We start from the raw sequence: 22,949 nt of genomic DNA, 5'->3' as shown, positions 1-22,949 counted from the left end.
TATTACCATTTCTTAAGTATTACTAGATCCAGATAAAGGCAGGAGAGAGTCAACTTAGAAGTGAAAAATTTGCTTTACAGAGCTACTTTTGTTGAATGCATGTCAAATAAACATCTAATGATATCTGAGTATGACTTAATAAAAACTTGCAAAGGGTTTTCCAGCTTTCACTGCTAGGACTTTTTCAGATAATACTCCCATCCTTTCCTCCTTTGATGTGTCCTCCACCTCAGGAGAGCCCTACAGGGAGCTAGGGACAGTGTTCTGCCTGTGGCTCTGAGGTAAATTCCATGCTCACTTTTCCTTTGTCCCTCCTTGCCTGCCTGTCTTGCCCCAGGTCTTATCTTGTCCTCTGGGAGGTATGCTAAGTGCTCTGCCAGCCTGCCTGAATGCCTGGCCTGTTTTTTCTCACTGCCAGTACCTCTTGGATTCCAATTCCAAACATGGTATCCCTCCGGGGTCACCCTTTCTTCCGGTGCCAAGAGACAACACATTCCAAATGGAACACAAGTGTGCCTCCCATGCTGGGCTCTCCTCATTCTGCTTGGGAACAGCAGAGAGCAGGATGTGGCTGCTTCATCCCTCACTGCTGAAGTTTTTAGTCTCATGGTCCTTTCTCTCGGGACAACTTAGGTTTTAGGCTAAGAACCAAATATGAAGACTGTCCTGAGAAACCTGATGCCAAGGAAGCTTGCCAGAGCTCTACAGGAAGGGCCAGCGCCTTGCTGAGGGAGAGAGAGAAAAAGAAAGAAAGTTCTAAAATTCTCCATGAAGTGTACTATGTTCTGGCATTCCTTCCCAGCGCCACCGAAGCATTCCTCCCAGCAAAGGTAGAGTAGGTGGTGAGAAGCCGGAGGTGAAAAGATACCTGGGAGGACAGATTAATTCATTTCTTGAATTTCCTTTGAGACACCCCAAAGATGAGCGCCAACAGCAGCACGGTAGGACAACTCCTCTGGCGGGGGCCGGTGTGCATTAGCTGGAAACAGGATCTGGAAGGGGCTGTCTACCACCTTGCCAACTGCTTCTTGCTCCTGGGATTCATGGGAGGCAGTGGGGTATATGGATGCTTCTACCTCTTTGGCTTCTTGGGTACTGGTTACCTGTGTTGTGTACTGTGGGGCTGGCTTGATGCCTGTGGGCTGGACATTGTCCTCTGGAACTTCCTACTGGCAGTGGCCTGCCTGCTCCAGCTGGCACATCTGGTGTACCGCCTGCGCATGGACACCCTGCCCGAGGAGTTTGATCTCCTCTACAAGACGTTGTGCCTGCCCCTGCAGGTGCCCCTGCATACCTACAAGGAGATTGTTCACTGCTGCCAAGAGCAGGTCTTGACTCTGGCCACAGAGCAGACCTATGCTGTAGAGGGTGAGACACCCATCAACCGCCTGTCCCTGTTGCTCTCTGGCCGGTAAGCTATTTTGTCATTGTCACTGCCCAGAACTTCTTTCCCCAGCCCACACTTCTCATTTCCCTGGTGTCCCTTTCCATTTCATGTTCCCTTTCACTGAGGGAAGGATGTGGCAAGTCAAATAAACCAAAGCAGATTTTTCTAGGAGTGAGTTTGCTTCCTTTTTTAAAAACATGTTCCAAGAGGAAACTAGATCATGAGGCATCTTCTTGGTTGGCAAGAAAGATTAATTTTTTCCTTTTGTATATGTTTGACATTTGCTAAGCACTAACTAGGTATAGGAAACAAAGTCAGAAATGGAGGGGGTCACCGGTAACACCTCTTCTCTGCCAGGGCATCAGGAGACAGCCCCACCTGTGTTTGGGGTATCCTGTACCAACTCTAACTAGTCTGTGTACAGCCAGGTAAGGAGCAGGAATATCCTTTTGTCTACTCTTAAATATGCTGTTTTTTTATTGAGATTCTTGCAGACCAAGAAGTTAAGTACTGTGAGTTTGAGCACCCTAAGGTGACAAAAGATTAGTGATGCCTACATGTGTGCCATCTAGGATTTGGTGGAGACATCTGCTTCTTTGAAGAAGACTGACAATTGGACATTGGCAGCAATGGTCTCAGTCAGGATTGGTGTGTGCTCAATCACCTGCAAACTTGGCCTTTGATGTTTAAAATTTTTTTCTCTAATTAATACCTAATGAGAAAATACCATGGGACTCTATGCTTCACACTTTGTAGGCAATTGTGGATTTCTTGAAATATTGCATTAGTGGTACTTGTCCACTTCTCACACCAGCTTGCTCAAGATGAAGAATGTGATAGAAAAGTTAAGGGGATGATCAGAAGGTTGTGAATATAAGAAAGAAGAAAATTTAAAAAAAGAAAAAAATGTAAGACTTCCAATGACAAGTGGGGAAAAAACTCTTGAGGATGTTGATGGCATGACTACTATTACAGTAATAATACCCTTATGTATTAATTTATAGAATCTAAGTTATTATATAGAGAGGTTTTATTTCATTTTCGTTTCAGAGGTCCTGAGTTGAGTGAATTATGAGGGGAGAGATATGAGTGAATTGAAAGTGTAAGAAAATGTAGTTTTTTAAATAAACAAAATATACATCATGACTACTGCCAAAATGTTTACTACTTATAAATTCATGCTTAATGAATTTATAAGTGGTAAACATGAACTTATAAGACCATGCCTCTGTCAAGGGGAAAGGAGGGTGTGTCCTCTCTGTAGCTTTTCCTAGAATACTTATCATCAAAAGCTGAAATTAGAAATCAGATGATTTTGATTTTTTTTTTTTCACGGTTTGGATTGAGGATGTTGTTATTCCTGTTGTTTGGTTATCTTTCAATGTCATCCTCTCCCAACTTGGCTAAGCTGGACAAGGAAATGAGGCTTCTGGTCTATGACTGAACTCTAGTTTTAAGGAAGAATCACTGTACCCAGGGCTGGTTACATTGTGGTACCAAACACCTCAAGTAGCAGATAAGAACTCTGTACCAGGAAGTGGGGGCCTCTTGTGTAGACTTTCCTGTCTTACATACGGACATGGAGCCCTTTGCTCAAATCTCAGAAGTCTTTTTTGTATTATTTTATTAAGGGAAGTCAGTCCCTTTCAAGATTTAGAGAACAAAGCGTTTTCCTCAAAACCTACCACCCTGTTAAGCAAGCTTACTGATGGAGAGTTTCTCTCATATAAAATTCATAGCACAAACTCCTATGTGTTTAGATCCCTGAACAGGCTAACTAACTATCTAAGCTGTTCATATAGATGAAAATGACCAACATCTCATCCAGGAGATCAAAGAATAGGAACAGACAAACAATAAAGGACACAGTATACCTGTTTAAATGGCTCCAGTGAGCCTTGCCAGACTCATTAGATCTTACTCAAACTCTGAGTTGTCACTCTTATGTGGCTTTCCTGGGGAACCTGAGGAGGTGAGGGATGATCTAATGTATGCCACAGCAGCTGTGTTCTCTCCTGGTATCTTCCTTTCTTAGAGAAGTTTGTGTGTGTGTGTGTGTGTGTGTGTGTGTGTGTGTGTGTGTGTGTGTGTGTGAGAGAGAGAGAGAGAGAGAGAGAGAGGGATCTTGATCACCTTTTATGGAACACAATGGTTTACTGGTTCATTCATTGTTCCTTTCTTCTTTCCCTCCTGCTTTCATTCCTTCCTTCCATCCTTCCTTTCTCCTTTTCACAAATATTTATTAAGAGTACTAGGACTCAGCCTCCAGTGCTACATGTGAAAAATATTGTCTTTGTATTCATGGAGTTTACTGTCTATCAAAACAGTCAATAGTCAATGTGTGCCAGAGTGGGTAACAATGGATATAGCATTTTCATGGGAAAATGCAAAGTGCAATGAGAGCATGTAACTGTTAACTGATGGACCTCACTTTTCTGGGGAGGTCAAACAAGACCTCCTTTCTGTAATAGGGTGTATTCAAGCTGAGACTGGAGAAAAAGAGGTCTATCTGGGAACAATGTATATGAAGACCCTAAGATAGGAGAGTATGGCACTTAATTTTCTCTTGTTTCCTTTCATTACTCATGGAGGCTCTGCCAGGAAGTCTTTCCCTATATTACCTGGTCTTATAGGAATGTGTTTCTGCCTTTTGGAAGTTATGGACCGACTCCATCATTAGCTTGGTTTCAGACCTACATTCCCTCAGTCTTCCTACTATAGGTGGTCAGGTAAAAGGTAATAACTTATTAACTGCTAATTTATATTATATATATAATATATATGATATATAAAAGTAGATCATACATAAGTATATGTATATATACCTAGGTATATATTTAAGCATCATTAAGAGCAAGACTCATGAGTGCTAATATCCCCTTGGCTATACCTAGTGGGAAAGGAGGTAGGGAGATGTAGTCTTAGTGGTGAAACCATGTATCCAGTTAAAACTCTAGCACTATGGAGGAAGAGAAAAGGCAGATATTGAGATATTGTAGAACATACTGCTAGACTGGATTTCCCAGATCTCTGTCTCTCCCCATCCTTATCTACTTCTTAATATCCTATTTATCTTTTAAACTCAGCTCTAGCCTCCCTCCTCTTCCTGCTCCTCCTCTTCTTCTTGCTTTGTTTTTGTTTGAACCATATACACTTATTATGAACAATTCAAGCAAGAGAAGTAAGTGCAAAGAAGGAAGTTGTATGAGCCATCTAATATTCCAACAAGAAAACTACCACTATTATATCAGGCTAACATTTATTTCAGGTATCTCTAATAATGTGAACAAAGAGGATGGTAACTATCACTGTCCTCTGGTTTCCCCCTAATCTGCAGCCCTCTTTGTCTCTTAAAACCTCTCAGAGGTAAAGTCATGCCAAGGTTAGACCCAAACCCTCCCATCAGCTCCCTCTTTACCCCATTGGGAACTTGGCTGGTCCCATAGCTTCAAAAGATACCTGAATGCCAATTCAACCCAAATTTACATATTTGGTCTTGTTGCTGAATAATTGGTCAGCTAGATTATAGGGAATTGGACCTTAGTAGAATTCTCTTTCTTAATTTGATGCATTATAATTATATACAGTAGTGGGATTCATTATGTTATTCATACATTCACATAACATGATCTGATCAATTCCATTCCCCAGGACCATTCCTGTCCCTCCCCTCTTCCTTTCCCCTGATTCCCTTGCTGTAATCTACTGGTCTCCATTCTATATGATGATGATGATGATGATGATGATGATGATGATGATGTTTTTAAGTTAATGCATTATAATTATATATAAACATGGGATTCATTGGAGTATATTTTATACATGGACACAGCATAATTTTGTGGACTTCATTCCCCAGTACTTCCCATGCCCTCTCTTCCTCCCTCCCTCTCAATCCCCTTCCTCTACTGGTTTCCCTTCTATTTTTGTGAGATCCCTTTTTTATCAGCACCCCACCCCCTTTTGCTCTCTCTAGCTGCCACATATGAAAAAGAAATGTCATCTTTTTTTGGGAAGTCTTCCACCCAAAAAGAACAAATCTCTCTCCCTCCTCGGTGCTCCTCTTCCACAACAGTGCTTATCACATTGACTTGCAACCAGTTATTTATGTGCCTATGACAGTAAACTGCGCAGCCCTCAAAGGTGAGGACCAGATTGTACATCTCTGCATGCCCTGACCTCCAGGAAGTATTCCATGAGTATTTGTTTAACCAGGAAAGATCCAGAAATAATGAATAATGAAGAATGAAAGGATAGCTCCAAATGGACATGTGTATCTTGGAGATCCTCTTTTTGTTTTCTTCCTCTTCTGCTGACGGAGACATCTTCTCAGCTAGTATAACTCACTTAGAAGAGACTTAATCTTTTTTTTAAGATGCCACATTGCATCTGAAATACACTCACTCTCCCCAAGCATGGTCAGGCATGCCATTGATTCTAACAAATCCTCCCAGAATGCAGTCCCCATTCTCTGCATGAGGCTAGGTGATAGCCACAAGGATACATGGACAACAAGCAGCATTAGTGTTGTTTCTAATCCTGAGCTGTGAAGCTAAACCTCTACTCACAGCAAGTCAAGAGCAGTCCTTTAACCTGTTGGTAGAGCAGAATATTCCTAAAATTGAAACATATTAGTTAGAATTTCTGGTTGTCACCATAGAAACCAAATGCAGCTAGCTGAAGGGGAAAAGTTCTTTTAAGAAATACAAGGATTTCTCACCAAAGAAGGAAAGGCATGCACCTGAGCCTCTGCTAGGAATAGAAACAAGAACATGTTCTATTGGGCCTTTTGTCTCATTTTAGATTTCTCTTCCCTATAGTTGATTGCAGTACATGCTTTTTCAAAGTCTGAGCTACATGATTTAAAAAATAAGGTTTTGTTTCCTTAACAGGGAAACTTAAGTTGTGAATGACTACTAGTTGTCCCCATCCAAGACATGAGTCACATTTGCTTAATTCCAGTTCCAAATTCTCATGGAAGGAGTTCAGCTCAGATTAGGTTTTCACCCCTAGGACTATCCATTGAGCAGGGTTCTTGGGATCTTTTGTCCAAGGACAGGAGCTGTTATTGTCGTATTATGGCTAGTAAGGGTAGAGATGGGGCAATGCTAAGAGTGTCCACCATCCTGCCAAAATCTCTGGGAAAATGGTGTCGTGGTAAAAACACAGAGTCTTCATTCTGCCACTTGATAGCTGAGTGCTGAAGCTTACTACTCGGCCTTTCTGAGTATGAGTTTTCTTATCTGTAAAACACAGAAAATAATAATTTACCTTGAGTTATTGTGATGATTAAATAAGAGAACATTTGTGAAGTATCTAGTGGACTCACCACTTCCTTTCAAAGTCCAAAAAGTGGTTAAAAATGCAAGCATGTGATGTTCAAAGCATGGCTTCTCATATAGTCTTCTAGGAAGGGAAAAGGAGAAGTTCCCCAGGCTGAACCTCTGGAGCAGCACTGACCAGTAAAACTTTCTGTGATGACAGAAAAATTCTACATTTATGTTGTACAATATGCTAATCACAGACCACATGTGGCTATGGAGAGCCTGAAATGTGATTAGTGTAACTGAATAACTGAATTTTTTGTTATTTGCTTGTTTGTTTATATTTGCAGTGCATATGCTAGGCAAGCACTCTCATTGAACTACATCCTCAACTCTAATTTTATTAATTTTAGTGACTGTATACTTAAGTAGTCACATGTGGCTAGTGGACACAATAAAATCACTGGGAAGATTTTTTTCATGTTTTTATTGGTGCATTAAAATTATACATAATAGTGGGATTTGCTGTCACATATTTCATACATGGACCCAATAGAACAATATAGTTTGGTCAATATTGTACTGGGGAGATTTTTAAATTGATAATTTCCAGATCCCACCTACAAAGATTCTTTTGTTAATTGTTCTGGAATAAGGTCTATGTCTAGGTGTTTTTTAAAGCTCCTCTGGGGCTTCTACTCTGAAGCCTGGAGTTAGGAACCATGGGTAAGCAGAAGGAGGGAGAATAGGAGGGTTCAGGAAGTGTCCCTGGGCTCCCTTTCTAACCAGCTTCCATACAGTAATCAGGCCTCTCCTGCTTTGGGTTTTACCATGCTTTGGGCAAGGTGTTTCTGCTGGGAGATTTGTGTTAATCCGCAACACATGACATAAGCAAAGGGGGTTTCAGCAGCCAGTTCCCTTTCCCACGCACTCTCTTCTCTCCCTTTGCCAGGATTCGAGTGAGCCAGGATGGGCAGTTTCTGCACTACATCTTTCCATACCAGTTCATGGACTCTCCTGAATGGGAATCGCTGCGACCCTCTGAGGAAGGGGTCTTCCAGGTAATAGAGAGCCCCATGTTAGCACTGCCTCGCCTTTTCTGCTGTAACCTGGCAATGTCCATGCCTCCATCTCTCCCCTCTCAAATCTGCCCTTGGACCACTGCCAATATGTTGCTAGGGTAAGAGCATCATCACCTCTTCCTCTGTGGAAACAACGCCTGAGCATCTGGGTTGGGGACAGGGTCCGGAGGTGCTGGTTCCTGAAACGTGGCTATATCACTTCTCTGTCTAAAACCCTTCCAGAAGACTAGTACCCACAGATTAAAAACCCATACTTCTTAGAGGTTAACGTAAACCCTTTAGTGCCCTCCAGCCTCTCTCCAGCCCTCTTTTCCTTATACATGTTGCTTGTACACGAGAAGCAGCTGCTTCTCTCAACATGACCCATGACAAATTCCTTGCCTTGGTCCCTCCTGTCCCTTCTGTCTGAAATGCATTTCCCCTTCTAGATGAGAGGCCATGACACCTCACTTCCTGTGTTAGTCAGCATTTTGTCACTGTGACAAATATCTGAGAAAAACAAAGGAGGAAAGATTTATTTTGGTTCATGGTTTCAGACCATGGTCAGCTGGCTCCATGCTTTGGGCCTGAATAAGGCAGAACATCATGGTGGAGGGGTGTGACAGAGGAAAGCTGCTCTGCTCATGATATATGGGAAGTGGGTGGAGAAGATATAGTTCCCAAGGGCCTCCCCCAAGGATTCATTCCCCTCTTCTAGGTCTCTCCTTCTACAGTTTTTATCCTCTCCCAGTAGTGCACTCAAATCATGACACTTTCAGTGGACTACTCCCTTGATAATATCAGAGTCCTCCTGACCCAATCACCTCCCAAAAGTCCCCCTCTGAACCTGCTGCACTGGCCACCAATAGCTGAGCCTTTGGAGGGTGTTTTCTATCCATACCCTAACACTTCTTCTGTGACCCTGCCAGATCAACCTCTCAGACTTCCACCCCAAAGTGCACTATTCCTGCCTGCCCACCTGTTTTCTTCCTTTCATGGATGCTAACTGGTGCACAGTTGCTCTCTTCTAACCAACTGGGTTCCTTTCTGTCTTTCACATAGTGAACTCTTTGGGCATCTTCCTCTATCTCCAGGCTCCAAAGGACAGTCCCTAAAATGCAGTAGGTGTTCAATAAAGGTTTGATGAACTGGCTTGCCAGTGGGCTGTTGGTGTCTCAGAGGACTCCATGGGGCATCCCTTGCATATGAATGTAAGTGGGGAACCTGGCTGCTCAGACTTATTCTCTTCTCTACCAATCCTTCAGATGGTGGTTACTTTGTAATTCTCACTGAATGGCTAGTATGTGCAGGCAGTGCATATTTTATTACCTCATTGACTCTTACAACTCTTGGGGTTAAATATTATTATTACCCCACTTAGCAGATGAGGAAACATCATGAAATTCAGCTAGAAAGTGGCAAAGCCAAGTTTCCTGGGTCTTCTATTGATGTTTTTTTTTTAAAATGGAAGGACCACCAGAACAGTGGAATTTAAACATACATACTCACCATCCTTAGGGAGTCTTCATCCAGATAGTTTGCAAGTACTGGGTTCTGTGTGTCTCCTACCACTTCTATCAGGGAGTCCTGCAAGCCAGCATATGAGCCAACCCCAGAACAGACACATGCCAGGCAGTGCCATTGGCTTGGCTGGCTTCTGGCCCCACCCTGACACTTTGCTCTGTGATGATGAAGCTTAAGAAGTAGTCTTGATCCCACTGCCAGGGCCACCAACCGCAGACCCCCTCCAATCATATTTCCACCCCTACCCCCAAACACATCCCCACCCTTCCTAGCTAGTCCAGCAGTCTCCTCTGGGACTCCCTCAGGCTGGAAGAATGTCCAGGAGGCTGAGACAGCTGGACCAGGGCTGACACTGACCAGGAGGAACAGGTGGTGGGTAGCCAGGTGCCCTCCCCTACGTTATACTTGAAAGGAAGGGCTGTAACCCCAGATGGCCTCTTGGCCTGGAATGTAAGTAGGGTCATATTCCTCCAGTTTGTATTTTTAGTGTGTGCCTCGTTTGGGAGCAGTGAGATCCACACATCTGCTATTGGCTGTGTAAAGTCCCATTTCCTCTTTGCAAATGTCAAAAGTTGTCCCAAGTTATAGTTCACTCTGTCCTTGCCTTTTGCAATTACTTAGTTTTTGTTGACTAAGAGAGTAGTCCATAGTGACTGTCTAAGTCATAATTCACCTTGTGTTTAACACAAATCAATTAACAGTTCAATCGCACCTCTCATCTCACACATCAGAACTATTGACTGTTCACTGCTGTGACACTCTCATTAGTTATTAAGAACAACACAGAGAGACAAATAAACACTGTATGCTCTTATTTTTATGTGGAATCTAAAAATGTCAGACATACAAGAGGTAGAGAGTAGAATGGTTATTACCAGAGGCCTGGGAATGGGGATGGATAGAGAAAGGGGAGACATTGGTCAACAGGTGCAGACTTTAAGTTAGATAAGAGGAGTGTTCTGTTGCACAGTATGCTGACTAAATTAATGTATATTTCAAAACAACTAAAAGAGAAGACTTTAAATGTGCTCACCACCAAGAAATGATAAATATTTGAAGTAATGAGTATGCTAATTAGCCTGATTTTATTATTCTACAACATATATGTTTATCAAAACATCACAGTGTATCCCATAAATACATACCCCATAATAATTTTTAAAATAACATAGCACAGGAGGCATCACACAGAAATCATCATTATTCCTCCCATTTGCATCATGTTTTACTGGAACCTAAATGTTGTTTACATTGTTATCTTATTCAGTTCCTTCAACCAGCTTCTGAGGTGAGTATTAAAGAAAAAGCTAGATACTTGTCAAAACTTTATTATATACATGCCCATATATATGTGAGAACCAATCTGGAAGCACCAGTCCAATCCAAACCAATCCAAAGCACCTTTGGGAAAGGATTTTATACAGGACATGAAAAGATGACATTAGGTTGTTTTGCAACGTATAAGATTCATAGTCTTCACTTGATTCATTCATTCACTTCAATGATATTTATTGAGCACTTATTATTTACCAGATACTGTTAAAGGTGTTCAGAATACATTAGTGAACAGAAGAGATGAAGGTCCCTATCCTTGGGCAATCTACATTCTAGTGAAAGAGACAAAAATAAGCCACAGACACAATGAGCAAGTAAATTATGTAACATGTTAGAGTAGTGTAAGGGAGAGATGGTCACAGTTTTAAATAGAGTGGTCACGGAAGCCCTTGTTAAGCAGATTAAATTTAAGCAAAGATCAAGAGAGGTGACAGGGTCAGCTCTGTGAATATCTGAGGAAGAGCTTACCAGACAGAAGTAAGAGCCAGTGCAAAGGTCCTAAGATGGGGCTAGTGCATTGGAGGTACAGAAAGGAGGCCAGAGCAACTGGAACAGAGCTGGGACAGGGGACTAACAGGAGAAGAAGTTGGAGAGGCAATGGGGGAGCCCAATCATGTAAGGGCCAGAGCATGTATTTTCTGGATACAGCTAAAAGGGTTTCTGAGAGAGTTAGACATAAGATGTGACAGAAAGAGAGTATCAGGGGAACTCTGAGGTTTTTGACCTGAGTCACTGGAAGAATGGAGCTGCTATCAACTGAGAAAAGGGAGCTGCAGGTAGAGCTAGCTTGGAGGGAATAGGAGGTTCACTTTAGGCTATCTTAGGTTTGCACTGCTTATGGACAGTCAAATGAGATGCTGCATAAACAGTTGAATATTTGAGTCTGGAATTTAGGAATGAGGTCTAGGTGTGAGACAAATTTGGGAGTCAGTTGTATAAAGCTGACACTTAAAGCCATTGGATTGGATAAGATCACCAAATAAATAAGTGTGGACAGAGAAGAGGTTCACACAGGGAGCTGCCAGTGTTAAGAAGTTAGAGAGAAAAGAGGAAACAGTGAAGAAACCTGAAAAGGAGAAATCAGGAGACTGCCCCTGGAGTGTGTGGCATCCTGGGAACCAAGCGAAGGAGGTGTGTCAAAGAGAAGCACCAATGGGCATCCAAACTGACCACTGGACGCAGCAACTTAGAGGCCATCTGTGACCTTAATGGGAATAGCAATTGTGGCCTGCCAGGCTACAGAGTGAGAAGAGAGGAACGGAGTCAGTAAGGATAGGCAAATTTTTTTCATAGTTTTTTTTTTCATAAAAGGAACAAATTAATTAAGTGACAGCTAATCAGGGAAGTAGGTGAAGAAAGAGAATTTTCAATTTTTAATTTTTTAAGATAGAAAAAAGTCCCATGACTTTTGATCATGGGAATGCCCAGTTTTTTTTTTATATTATGCACATTATTTTCATCCAGATGAGCTCTTCCTCTTGAGAATTGTTAAGTATGTCTAAGGTATGGCTATGGCAGATTATAACAACTACTTGCTAAACTATTAGTAATAAACAGATCGTGAGTGTTATTTTCAGAATTCTTTCTCATAAGACAGCATGTTCAAAGATAGCAATTTATCTGCTGTCACATAGCTGGAATGTTAGTCAGTGTCATGGCTGTGACCAAAATACCTGATCAGAACACCTTCAGGAGGAAAAGTTTATTTTGGCTGTATCAGAGGCTAGTCTATGGTCTTCAAACTCCATCGCTCTGGGCCTTAATTGAGGCAGAACATCATGGCAGAAGGGTGTGGTGAAGGAAAGCTGCTTAGCACATGGCAGCTGAGGAGAGAGAGAGAGAAAGAGAACACATGGTAAGCACAAGGATCCAGGGACAAGAAATAATCCCCAGTGATCTACTTCCCCTAGCCATGCCCCACCTGCCCACAGTTACCACCCAGTAGTCCATTCAAACTATTAATCCATCCAGTGGTTTAATCCACTGATGAGGTTACAGCTCTCCTAGTCTACTCTTTTTACCTCTGATCATTCCTACACTGTTTAACACATGAGCTTTTGGGGAGTGGTAGTAAAGAACTGAACCATTATAGCTGGTAGAAAGGTAAAGCTGAAACTTGAAGCCAGCTTCCAACCTTGATGATGTAATTTAGGGCCCTGCCTGTTATGCTTACAATTAGGGGATGAGCGGGGAGACGTACGGAAGAAATAAAGGGGGATCTTTAACTTTCTGTTCTCGAGAGTTTGTCTTCCTCTGTGCTCCTTTTCTGACTTTAGACATCAGATTCTTTTGGTTACTTATAATGACCAAGGTAATAGGGACTTCATAACCCAAATCCCAGGTTAGTGCTTTGTCCACCTGATAGAACCTGGCATACCTTATCCAAAGCTTTTTCTTTAACTGAACATTTTCCCAACTCATTGTGCCCCTACATTGTCCTACAAATACACATCAGCATTTTTCTCTCTCTTCAATGTACTAGGAAGTCTCCCCATCCCGCTTCTCTATCTGTCTCTCTCTCAACTCAGAACCTTTTGCTGCCATTACTGGTACCAGACATGGAACCATAGACTATGAGAGCTGAGGAAATAGGATATGCAGACTGCGAATACAGAAGGTGATGGGCAAGTGAGTGAATGACTGACCCCAGGGCTCCTGATGCAGGACACTCCCATCTCAGTGCACACAAGTACAAGTCAACCAGAATCCTGGCCCTCCTCCAGTCAAGGCTATGGAGGGGTACTGCAATGAAAGTACAGGCATTTATCAAGTAGCCATATGCTTCTGTGTGCTTAGCATTGACACCTTTTCTGGTTTAAACCTCCCCTTTCTTCTGTTGAACCCCCTCAGGTCACTCTGACTGCGGAGACTGAATGTAGCTACATTTCCTGGCCCCGGAAAAGCCTCCACCTTCTTCTAACCAAGGAGCGGTACATTGCCCGCCTGTTCTCTGCCCTGCTGGGCTATGACATCTCAGAGAAGCTCTACACTCTCAACGATAAGCTCTTTGCTAAATTTGGGCTGCGCTTTGACATCCGCCTCCCCAGCCTCTACCATGTCCTGGGTCCCTCTACCCCAGATGGAGGGCCAGAATCTGAGAAGGATGATGAAGAAGTCTGCGAGCCAGCCTTGTCCTCTGTTCAGGCCATGCCCACCTCTGTCCAGCATACGCCCCCTCGTACGCCCCCTCGTTCTCCCCCACCAGCTGCTACCAACCTTCCTACACCTCTTTCCCGGGCCAGGATGTCCAGGCCTGACAGCGGCATCCTGGGTGAGGACTCCACCAGTCTGGTGCTGGAGGATTTTGAGGAGGTGTCAGGATCAGAATCGTTTATGGATTATAGGAGTGATGGGGAGTACATGAGGTGAGGGCAGAACTAACATGGGCACTGTCACCGACTCAGGACCCCATGTAAGTACACAGAAGGTGACTGCCACCTATTTCTGCCAGCAGCTGGCCTTAACTCAACTTGTAAAGACAAAAACACCATTGTATGAAGTGTCATCTCTTAGAGGACTCACAGAAAGTGGCATTAACCCAACATTGCAGACCGCAACTCACTCGGGGTGCATGTAAGGCATGAAGGGATTTTAAAAACTCATTCATTATAAACTATGATTGCATCTTGGAAAAAGGGCTGGTTGACATTTTGAACAGGCAGGTAGGTTGCTGAATTCTCTTGTAAGGTTGTGCTGGGGCTAAAGGAGATTTATTTGTGGCATGTATTTTAAAGGAAAAAATTGCTGGCATGATTTTACTTCCTATTGATTGTTTTCCTGGCATGGAGTCAGTTCTGGAAAGCTGTTGTTTCTTAGCCTGGACTAGGCAGGAGTCTCTGTTAAAATCACATATTTGAAAGAGGCTTGTGCTTGCAGACTAATAGTGCTGGGAGGAATATGTCCCCATCTTGCTTTCCTCCTTGACGTAGGATGTGTTGATCACTTGGGCAGAGGACCGAGTGCTGCTCTGATTAAAGGTTACTATGATAGGACAGGTGTAGGACAAGGTGGATTTCCCCACCAACCCACACATATGGGAGGTGGGCTGGGCATGAATCTGGGAGGTCAAGATTTCCCTCACAGGAGTGTGTACAAGAAAGACCAGACTCATTAGTTCTGGGAAATTGCTTTCATGTTCCCCCTGGCTGTTCTCACAATGCTGTGACATTTTCCTCTGGGACTCTACCCAACCATGGTGGAGGTCTGGCTTTTCCTGAGGAAAATCCCACTTTCCTCAATTTGTAAGGCATTTCTAAGTGAAGGGGATGCCAAGAATACCACCATTCTTTGGGAAGCATCAACAGATTTCTAGAGGAAACAGTCCAACGCAGGCGTCCAGGGTGTACAAGTGAACAAGTGAATGTTTGTGCATTTTGAAAACAAAGTTATATGAGTAGTGAGAGAAGCAAGAGAGGTGAATGGTAAGGGAGGATTATATGGTTTCTTAAGGGACTTAATCACCTTCTGTAGTACCAGTGTCCTCAAAACCATAGGTGGGCAGATTCTGGGGTAAGTCAGAGGATCTAATACCCATAGTCACTTTATTGACTTCCCTCAATGCACTGTCCCCTCTCACAGGCCTTTCCCACCTCTGGTGTTGGAGTCACTTCCCTCTGTGTCTCACTCTCAGGTATTCCTGCCAGTTATACCCTGTGGGTCCTCACTCTGTCCAATATGCCTACTAACCTGTAAATTCTCTTATCCTGTTTTCTCATGTTGTTCTTCCCTATTTTCTTTTCTTTTCATAACTCTATTCATTTTATTCCTTCTTACCTCTCTTTGATTTCTGATTTCTGCTCAGTTTGATGCTTTTTTTTTTTTGTACCAGGGATTGAACCCAGGGGCACTTAAGGACAAAGCCATATTCCCATATTCCCAGCCCTTTTTTATTTTTTATTTTGAGATAGAGTCTTGCTAAGTTGCTTAAGACCTTGCTAAGTTGCTAAGACTGGCTTGGAACTTGTGATCCTCCTGCCTCAGCCTCCCAAGCCTCTGGGATTACAGAGTTTGCTGCTCTTAAGTGTCCCATTTTTTCCACTTAGTTCAGTTTCTCCGTTTCCTTTGGTCCTCTGTCATCTCCCTTTTTATTGTTCATATATCTAACTTTCTTGTTACCTTCATTTCCTTTTGCCCACTTTCTGCCTTGCTCTAATCTATTCTTCCTCCCAAATCACCTTGTGCTTCCATCTTACTAGTTTTAAATTCTAAGTGTTCCAAAATCAATACCCTTTTTTCTGACTAAAGAAAACCATTAAAGTAAAGGTGTGTAAATAACCAACTTTAGGAATGTTTTCAAAATATCAGGGGGAAGAAGCATAGGAAAAAAGAAAGACCAGAACTGGGAACTCAAAGTCATGGCTTCTGTGTCTGACTCTGCTACTAAGCAATGTGTGACTTTTTGCAAACCATACAACCTCAGTGAACCTCACTTTCTTCATTGAATGGTTGAACCAGCTGTCCCAAAGAGCCTTCTTGAATTGAAGTGAAAAGGCAAAGGATTAGCTTTTCAGAGGAGGTAAAGAGAATTAGTCTGTCCACTGAGCAATGAACATAAGCCCCAGGACATCTGCATGTCTCTCAGCAAGAACTCTGCTATATTTCACTACCATTTCTCTGGTCACTTGGGACTGTTCTCCCTTGAGTAAGTGTTCCTTCTTGGTGGAAGTTCCCTCTCTTCTGTACCTGTAAAGAATTATCACTTGTCATGTGATTGCAGTACATATATTCTATATGAAAGGGGGCCACTATTTCATCCCCACACCCTCTAACCTTAACACTATCATATAAAATACCTCTTTTCAAATTTAGATTTTTCTGAAACTTAAGATGAGAAAACTGCTAATGAAACTTACATTCTAAGTACTGGTATTTGCAACACAAAGAAAGTAGGTGGTTTATGTTTGTTTCAGTAATAGAAAGGGAAAAAATATATTGTTTACTTTTTAAACCAGAGAGTTTCCAGAACTTGAAAACATGCTCAAATTGACCAAATCTCAGATGGCTTTCAGCTTAGTCTGTGATAATGGAATAGTTTAACTTGAGATCTTTTTCTGAAATTGTGTTTTTGAATATTTGGTTTACTTGCCAGCAAGTTCCTTATAGGGTTATTACTTTAAGGAATAAACATATTCCCTTATGATTGGTCACAATTTGCTATTGTTTCCTTTATAAAGCAGGTTATAATTCACCATCTATTTCCTGGCACTTTAATTATCAAAATTTTAAGCTCATTGCTATTCATTCCAGCAATAGCACTTACATAAGAGGTTGAATTCTGTATTGTTAAGAATGACACAGCTGCCTCACATTGACATCAGGGCTTATCTCTCACACCAATTCAATTTAAGAACAACTAAAAATAGTCAGAGCTACCACTGGAGTTCTTTTGAGAGGATATTTTTTTAGCCCGGTGGTACCCAAAATTGAACTGAAAATGGTGCTGCTTCTCTTAATAGGCAAAGTGCTACAGGATCATATTTTCATGAAGGAACCTTCTGCCAGATTCTCAGCTATTCCTAACTTCACTAGGGTTTTTCAACTGTATTCAGTGGACAGTTTCTAAAGTGTTCCATTCTATGTCTTAGGGGCCATGTTGAAATGCATCTCGGAGGCGGTCAGTTAAGTTAGACAATGAATCTGTTATCACAGACTAAATTGGAAGCTGTCTGTGATTTGGCCAATTTTGATTGTTTTCATTGTTGATCTGAAAACTCTGGTTTGGATAAAAAAGACTATATTGTAAGCTGGATGCAGTGGTGCACACCTATAATCCTAGTAACTCAGGAAGCTAAAGCAGGAGAATACCAAGTTCAAGGCAAGCCTCAGCAACTTAGGCAGATCCTGTCTCAAAATAAAAAACCAATAGGGCTGGGAAAGTAGCTAAGTGGCAGAATGTTTACCTAGCATGCAGAAGGTTCTGGGTTCAATCCCCAGTACCAAAAAGAAAAAGAAATTTTTTACAACTATGTATCATTTTCTTTCTCTCTGTTATTTACATAAGCAAATTATAAACAGATTACAATATGGACGCTAATCCTGGTTGAAGGAAGGAGCCCAGAATCAGTATATAGTACCAAGGCTAAAGAACCAACTCATCCTTTTCTATCTAGCACATATTTCAGGCACTATTCTAAGCACATGAGCAATAGTTCAAAGAGTTAAAGGTATTTAAGCTGCAAGAAAAGGGAAAGTATAATATCTTCAAGATTAAAAAAGAACAGAAATTAGAATTTGACTCAATTTGGTGTGTTCTTGTGGGCAGAAATTTGAATTAAAGTCTAAAAGTCGTAAGGAGAAAAATTTTGGCTTAATATTAATAATGAATTTTTTGTGTGATAGTGAGTTACTCATCATTAGGAGAGTTCAAGCAGGAATCAGAAGAAATCTAGAGACTGTAAGGTGATTTAGGCTCTGGGAAAAGAATGCCTTAGAGTATCACTATTAAGGTAAGGACTCTAGTTCTGCCATTAAACACTGTCAGGAGGAGTTCCTCATCTGCTCTGTCTACCTTACCAGGTTGCTGTGAGGACCAGCAAGATCAAGTTTCTTCAAAGTTGCAAAGTGCTTATTAAATGTATAATATACTTTAAAATTCTGTGATACATACAATTGTTTAGCCCTCCCTTATTCTTTCTCTTTGTCAAAGATACATGATTCTCCTTATTTCCTCCAGTTCATATTTCCAGGGAAGGTGGCGGCTGGCAGAATCCCTTGAGCAACCGAAAGGTGGAGGCCTAAAGAGAACCCAGAATATCTCCCCAGCTTCTGAACAGCCAAGTGAGAGCGGGGCCTCTGGCTGTTCTCCTGAATTTATTCGGGAAGAGACAAATCTCAGTCACATTGTGTTCAGGCTTTCTCCCTCAGAAATGACTGTAAGGGGCTTTGTAGCTATCAGTGTGAGTCAACAGCACTTTTCTCAGAAATACTGGAAAGACCCCTGTGGCAGAAACCTTGCTTTTGAAAGTGGCACGGCAGGACTAGGGTCTCTAGTAGTGCTGCCTCGGCCACCAGCTTCCCCCTATCAGTCAGGTCCTAGAGCAGCAGTTCCTGCCTGCAGCCTGGGGCCCTGCAACCCTGCAGCTGCGGATTTTTCTTCCACTTCTGTGTTAAGGGCCTCATCACTATACCTATTCTTCTCTGTCAAAATAAAAGACAGGAGCCCCATATTTCAATACCATATTTCAATAGGTTTTGTTTTTTAACTCATTCAACAGGGTTAGATAGGAAGGAGAGTTGTATAGGTTATTCACCAGAGGTATCACAGCAGATCTCTTGGTCTTGTCACTTATAAAACAAGAGGATTAGATTATAACTTCAAAACTGACTCCCACCAATATTCTAGAATGAAAGGATTCAAATGTACAACAGCTCTACCATGTCAGGCATTGGGTACAGTTAAAATTGGGAATTGGTGGAATTAAAAAAATGAATGAAAAGAGCCATGACTTTAGGCACTATCTGGAACCATAGTGCTGAAATCCTTCCTCTTTTTCTTTCTACAGCCTCTAGAACTCCACTCCAAAGCTCCTTTCAAGTTAAGTCCAGGGGTCAGGCCCCTTTGGCTCCGATCCACACTCCTGAACTTTAAGGATCACCAGGCTGCCTTTTCTCTGTGGCCAGTACAGCTCTCTTCCACGTTCACAGGATGATCACTTGCATGCATGCCCCTCCTCTCACCCACTGGAAAGCCCTGGGGCCAAGCAGGAGTGGACACAAGGTGCCAGCCCTGCAGCTACACAGAGGCCCTGGGTGACACTGAGATACTCTAAGGAAGACATCCACAGGCATGAGGCCCATCTTCCATCCTTCACTAGCTGCAGAGTCTTGGCAAGTAACAGCCTCTCTGAGCCTCATCTCTAAAGTGGGATTATAAAACCCACCTCACAGGGTTGTTGTGAGGATCACATGAGTTGATTTAGGTGAAGCACCCATGCCCTGGCGTGGCACCTAGTATGCACTCAATAAATCACTCAACTCCTTTTCCTATGTTGTTTCTGGAAGGATCAAGAAGTTTTCACTGGTAGTTATTTCTTATTTTTCAATTAAGTTTCAATTTATGGCAGTAGAAATTGAAGAACCTAGTTTTCCCTCAGGCTTTTAAGTTCATCTTACAAATCTCTTCTATCTATGACTCTGGTATTAAATAATAGTTTTTAAAAGGATTTTTACAAACTTAGTAAATTAGGCTCCCTTAAACATTTAAAAGTGGATTTATAAATTCACTGTATTCTTTTCTTTTTTCCCTAAATACATACATAACACACACACACACACATTCTGGATATCTATCCTGTGCAATACTTAATCTAAAACAATGATTTGAAATGATAACAGTAGTTTTGTTAAAGTTCTCTTTGCCTACCTGTCTGGGGCCTCCACTAGGAAAACCCAAACAGTTGAGGAATGGACCAGTTGAGAAAACTTGGGTTTCTCCTTCTCTTTCTCTCTGTCTTTATAAATGGTTCATTTTTATTGCTGTATAATATATCTTCTCTATGTGTGAAGATAGCATAACAACTTATGTAGCTCTGGGCTGTCACAAAATAGAGCTGCCATGGACATCCTTGTACCAATGCTTGGTGTACAAACAAATATATTTCTTGTGTATATGCCACCAAGTGGAATTTCGTAGGCAAGTATATATTCAACTATAATAAATACTGCTGCGAAATTTCCCTAAGTGATTGTACCAATTTACATTCCCTCTAACAGGGTATAAGAGTTCCAGTTGCTTCTTGTCCTTCCCAAGTTGTAATTGTCATTCCCCATCCCACCCCCATTTTAACCATTTGGGCATATGTAGCAGTATAACATTGTTGCTCCAATTTTTATTTCCCTGATGAAAAATGAAGTTGAGTACCTTTTCTTTTCTTGGCCATATCTATATCTTCTATTGTGAAGTTTCTATTGTAGGTTCTTGTCCATATCTCTATTTATATGCTTTTACATATTGACTTAAAGAAATTCTTTAAACAATCAGGTTAAAACTCTTTTGTGTTTGTTGCTTTTCAAATACATTCTCCTATCTTGTGTCTCTTCCCCCGCCATGACATCTTTTGATAGATGTAAGTTTTTTTATTTCAATGTAGTAATTTTTCAGTCTTTTCCTCTAATTAGTGCTTTCTGTGTCATGTTCAAGGGAACTTTTCTTCCCCTGAAGATATTCTATGTTACTCTCTAGATGTAAAGTTTTACATTTCACAGTGAGACCTACAATCAACCTGGGATTTGGTTTTTTGTTGTTATGAAGTAAAGGTCAAAATTTTTATTTTCCACATGGATATCCACTTGACTGAGAATTACTTATTAAGATTATTATCCTATTCCTATTAGTATTCATAATACTAAATCATAAATCAAATGACCCTATATCTGTAGGTCTCTTTCTAGATCACCTGTTCTGTTCCATTTGTCTGTTTTTCTATCTTTTGACAATATACCTTATTGCAGTTATTGTAACTTTATAAAGAATATTCATATCTTTGAACATTGTTCTTCAAGTCTTGATTATCTCTGGTCTTTACCTTTGCATTTCTGTATAAATTTTAGAATCAACTTGTCAATTTTGAAAAAAAAAAAAAAAAAAACCTTTACTGGAATTTTTATTAGAATTGCATTTTCATTATGGATCATGTTGGTAAAGAATTCATATCTTTATGTGGATTTTTCAATCTATGAACATAGTTTAATATTTCATTAATTTTGTTATTCTTTCTGCTCAATATTTGTTTCCACATAGACATCATTGCAGGGTTTTTTAAGATTTGTTTCTAGGTGTTTGATAAATTTAAGGTGATTGTAAATGCTATCATACTTTGTAATTATTCATAACTGTTATATATAAATACAGTTTTTTACATAAGTACAATTAATTTTCATATCTTTGTTTCATCTAGTGATCTTCACAAAGTCAGCATTAAATCTAATCATTAATCCATATAGTTTTTAGTATTTCCATAGATATAATTATCTCATCTGTAGCTTTATTTCTTTATTTCTGACTTGTACTTCCTTCTCCTCCTTCCCATCCTCCTCGTTCCCATCTTTCTTCTCTTTGATACTGTGTTGTGCTGTGTAGGACCTTCAGCACAGGGAAGAATAGAAAGAAAGAGTGATGGAAGACACCTCTGTCTTACACTTGATCACAAGGAAAATGTTTTCAGTGTTTTACCATTGATATGATGTATGCTATTAGGTTTTTAGAATACTTTTATCAAATTAAAGAAGTTTTCTTTGTTCTGAATTTACTAACTTTTAAATGATGAGTGAATATTGAATTCTATCAAATTATTTTCTGCATTTTTGAGAGTATCGTCTTCATTCTGTTAACGTTGTGAGTTACATTAATAGATAAACACATGTTAAAAACACCTTGCATTCCTGAAACAAACCCAACTTATTCCTCAAATAAATTCATCTCTATTATGATATATTTACCTTTTATGTATTTCTGGACTTGGTTTGAAAATATTCATTGAGGATTTTTGCATCTGTGTATTTTATGGTATCATTGGGTTTGGTGTCACAGTTATGCTGGTTTTGTAAGATGAGTGGGGAGCTCCCCTCCCCACCCCCAGCACTCACACTTCTCTTTCTCTCTCCCCGATTCTCTAGAAGAGATCTTTAAATCAAAACATACTTTTTGAGTCCCACCCCACTTGCCTTACCTTCTACTCACCCTATTTTATTCTCTCAGTTGCTTATACCCAAAACCTTGGAGTCTTTTCATCAGTCTTATCAGTTCTATCTTGAAAAATACATCCTGCATTCAACTCACCCTCTCTACCACCACCATTAATTTCAAGCCACCATTACTTCATAACTGAAGTACCTGCAATAGACATGTAACTGGTCTGATCTCTCCTGTCCCTTCTCCCCATGATCTCTTCGACACACACAAAGTGGTAGGATTCTGAATATTTTCACTGTAAAGAAAATAAATGAACATGTGTAAGAGCTCTTCATCTCTACCTCAAAAGCACAAATGATTTCCTATTATACTTAGAATGAAGTCCAAACTTAGTATGTGATATTAGTCAGCATTGGTTTCCTTACAAGCACAAAGGCTTTTTTCTTTCTTTCTCAAAGTCCACTAAGAGTCTATGTGACTAATAAGGGTAGCTGTGCTTCATGCTGCAACTCTGATTCATCTAACTTGACCATCAGGCTCTGTCATATGAAGAAAGAAGCAGCTTGACGTGCTTGTGGCAGGCTTTTCTCTACTTCGGCCTGAAAGTGGCAGAGTCACTTCTGCCCACAGTCTATTGACTAGAACTAGTCACATGGACCCACCTAATAATAAGCTTTGGACTTTGTTTATTAAGGGGTTGAAAATTTGGGGAAGTTGGTGGAAAGTTTGAAGAGTTCTGCTCTTGTAGC

General features: G+C 41.0%; 1 protein-coding gene across 2 annotated transcripts; it reads left to right on the top strand.

The window, feature by feature from the left end:
- The first annotated feature begins 519 nt into the window (after positions 1-519).
- POPDC2 (popeye domain cAMP effector 2) lies at positions 520-21,813 on the top strand. 2 transcript variants are annotated; one of them, XM_079155333.1, is made up of 4 exons: positions 520-1,411; positions 7,604-7,712; positions 13,422-13,983; positions 19,073-21,813. In XM_079155333.1, the coding sequence occupies exons 1-3, from the start codon at positions 921-923 to the stop codon at positions 13,938-13,940; spliced, it is 1,119 nt and encodes a 372-aa protein (XP_079011459.1). In that variant the 5' UTR covers positions 520-920; the 3' UTR covers positions 13,941-13,983; positions 19,073-21,813. The 2 variants fall into 2 exon arrangements, with proteins under 2 accessions (XP_079011459.1, XP_079011460.1); XM_079155334.1 differs by having other exon boundaries at positions 521-1,411; positions 13,422-13,842.
- The last annotated feature ends 1,136 nt before the right edge of the window (positions 21,814-22,949 follow it).

The sequence above is a fragment of the Sciurus vulgaris genome (genome assembly GCF_902686455.1).
Source record: "Sciurus vulgaris genome assembly, chromosome: 10".
Lineage (NCBI taxonomy): Eukaryota > Metazoa > Chordata > Mammalia > Rodentia > Sciuridae > Sciurus > Sciurus vulgaris.
This window is presented reverse-complemented; position numbering and strand designations above follow the sequence as displayed.

Bases quoted from the DNA above. Each gene is read 5' to 3' on its own strand.
- POPDC2 (XM_079155333.1), top strand. From the start codon at position 921: ATGAGCGCCAACAGCAGCACGGTAGGACAACTCCTCTGGCGGGGGCCG. The intron at 1,412-7,603 runs GTAAGCTATTTT...TCCCTTTGCCAG, and splicing joins TCCCTGTTGCTCTCTGGCCG to GATTCGAGTGAGCCAGGATG. The intron at 7,713-13,421 runs GTAATAGAGAGC...GAACCCCCTCAG, and splicing joins CTGAGGAAGGGGTCTTCCAG to GTCACTCTGACTGCGGAGAC.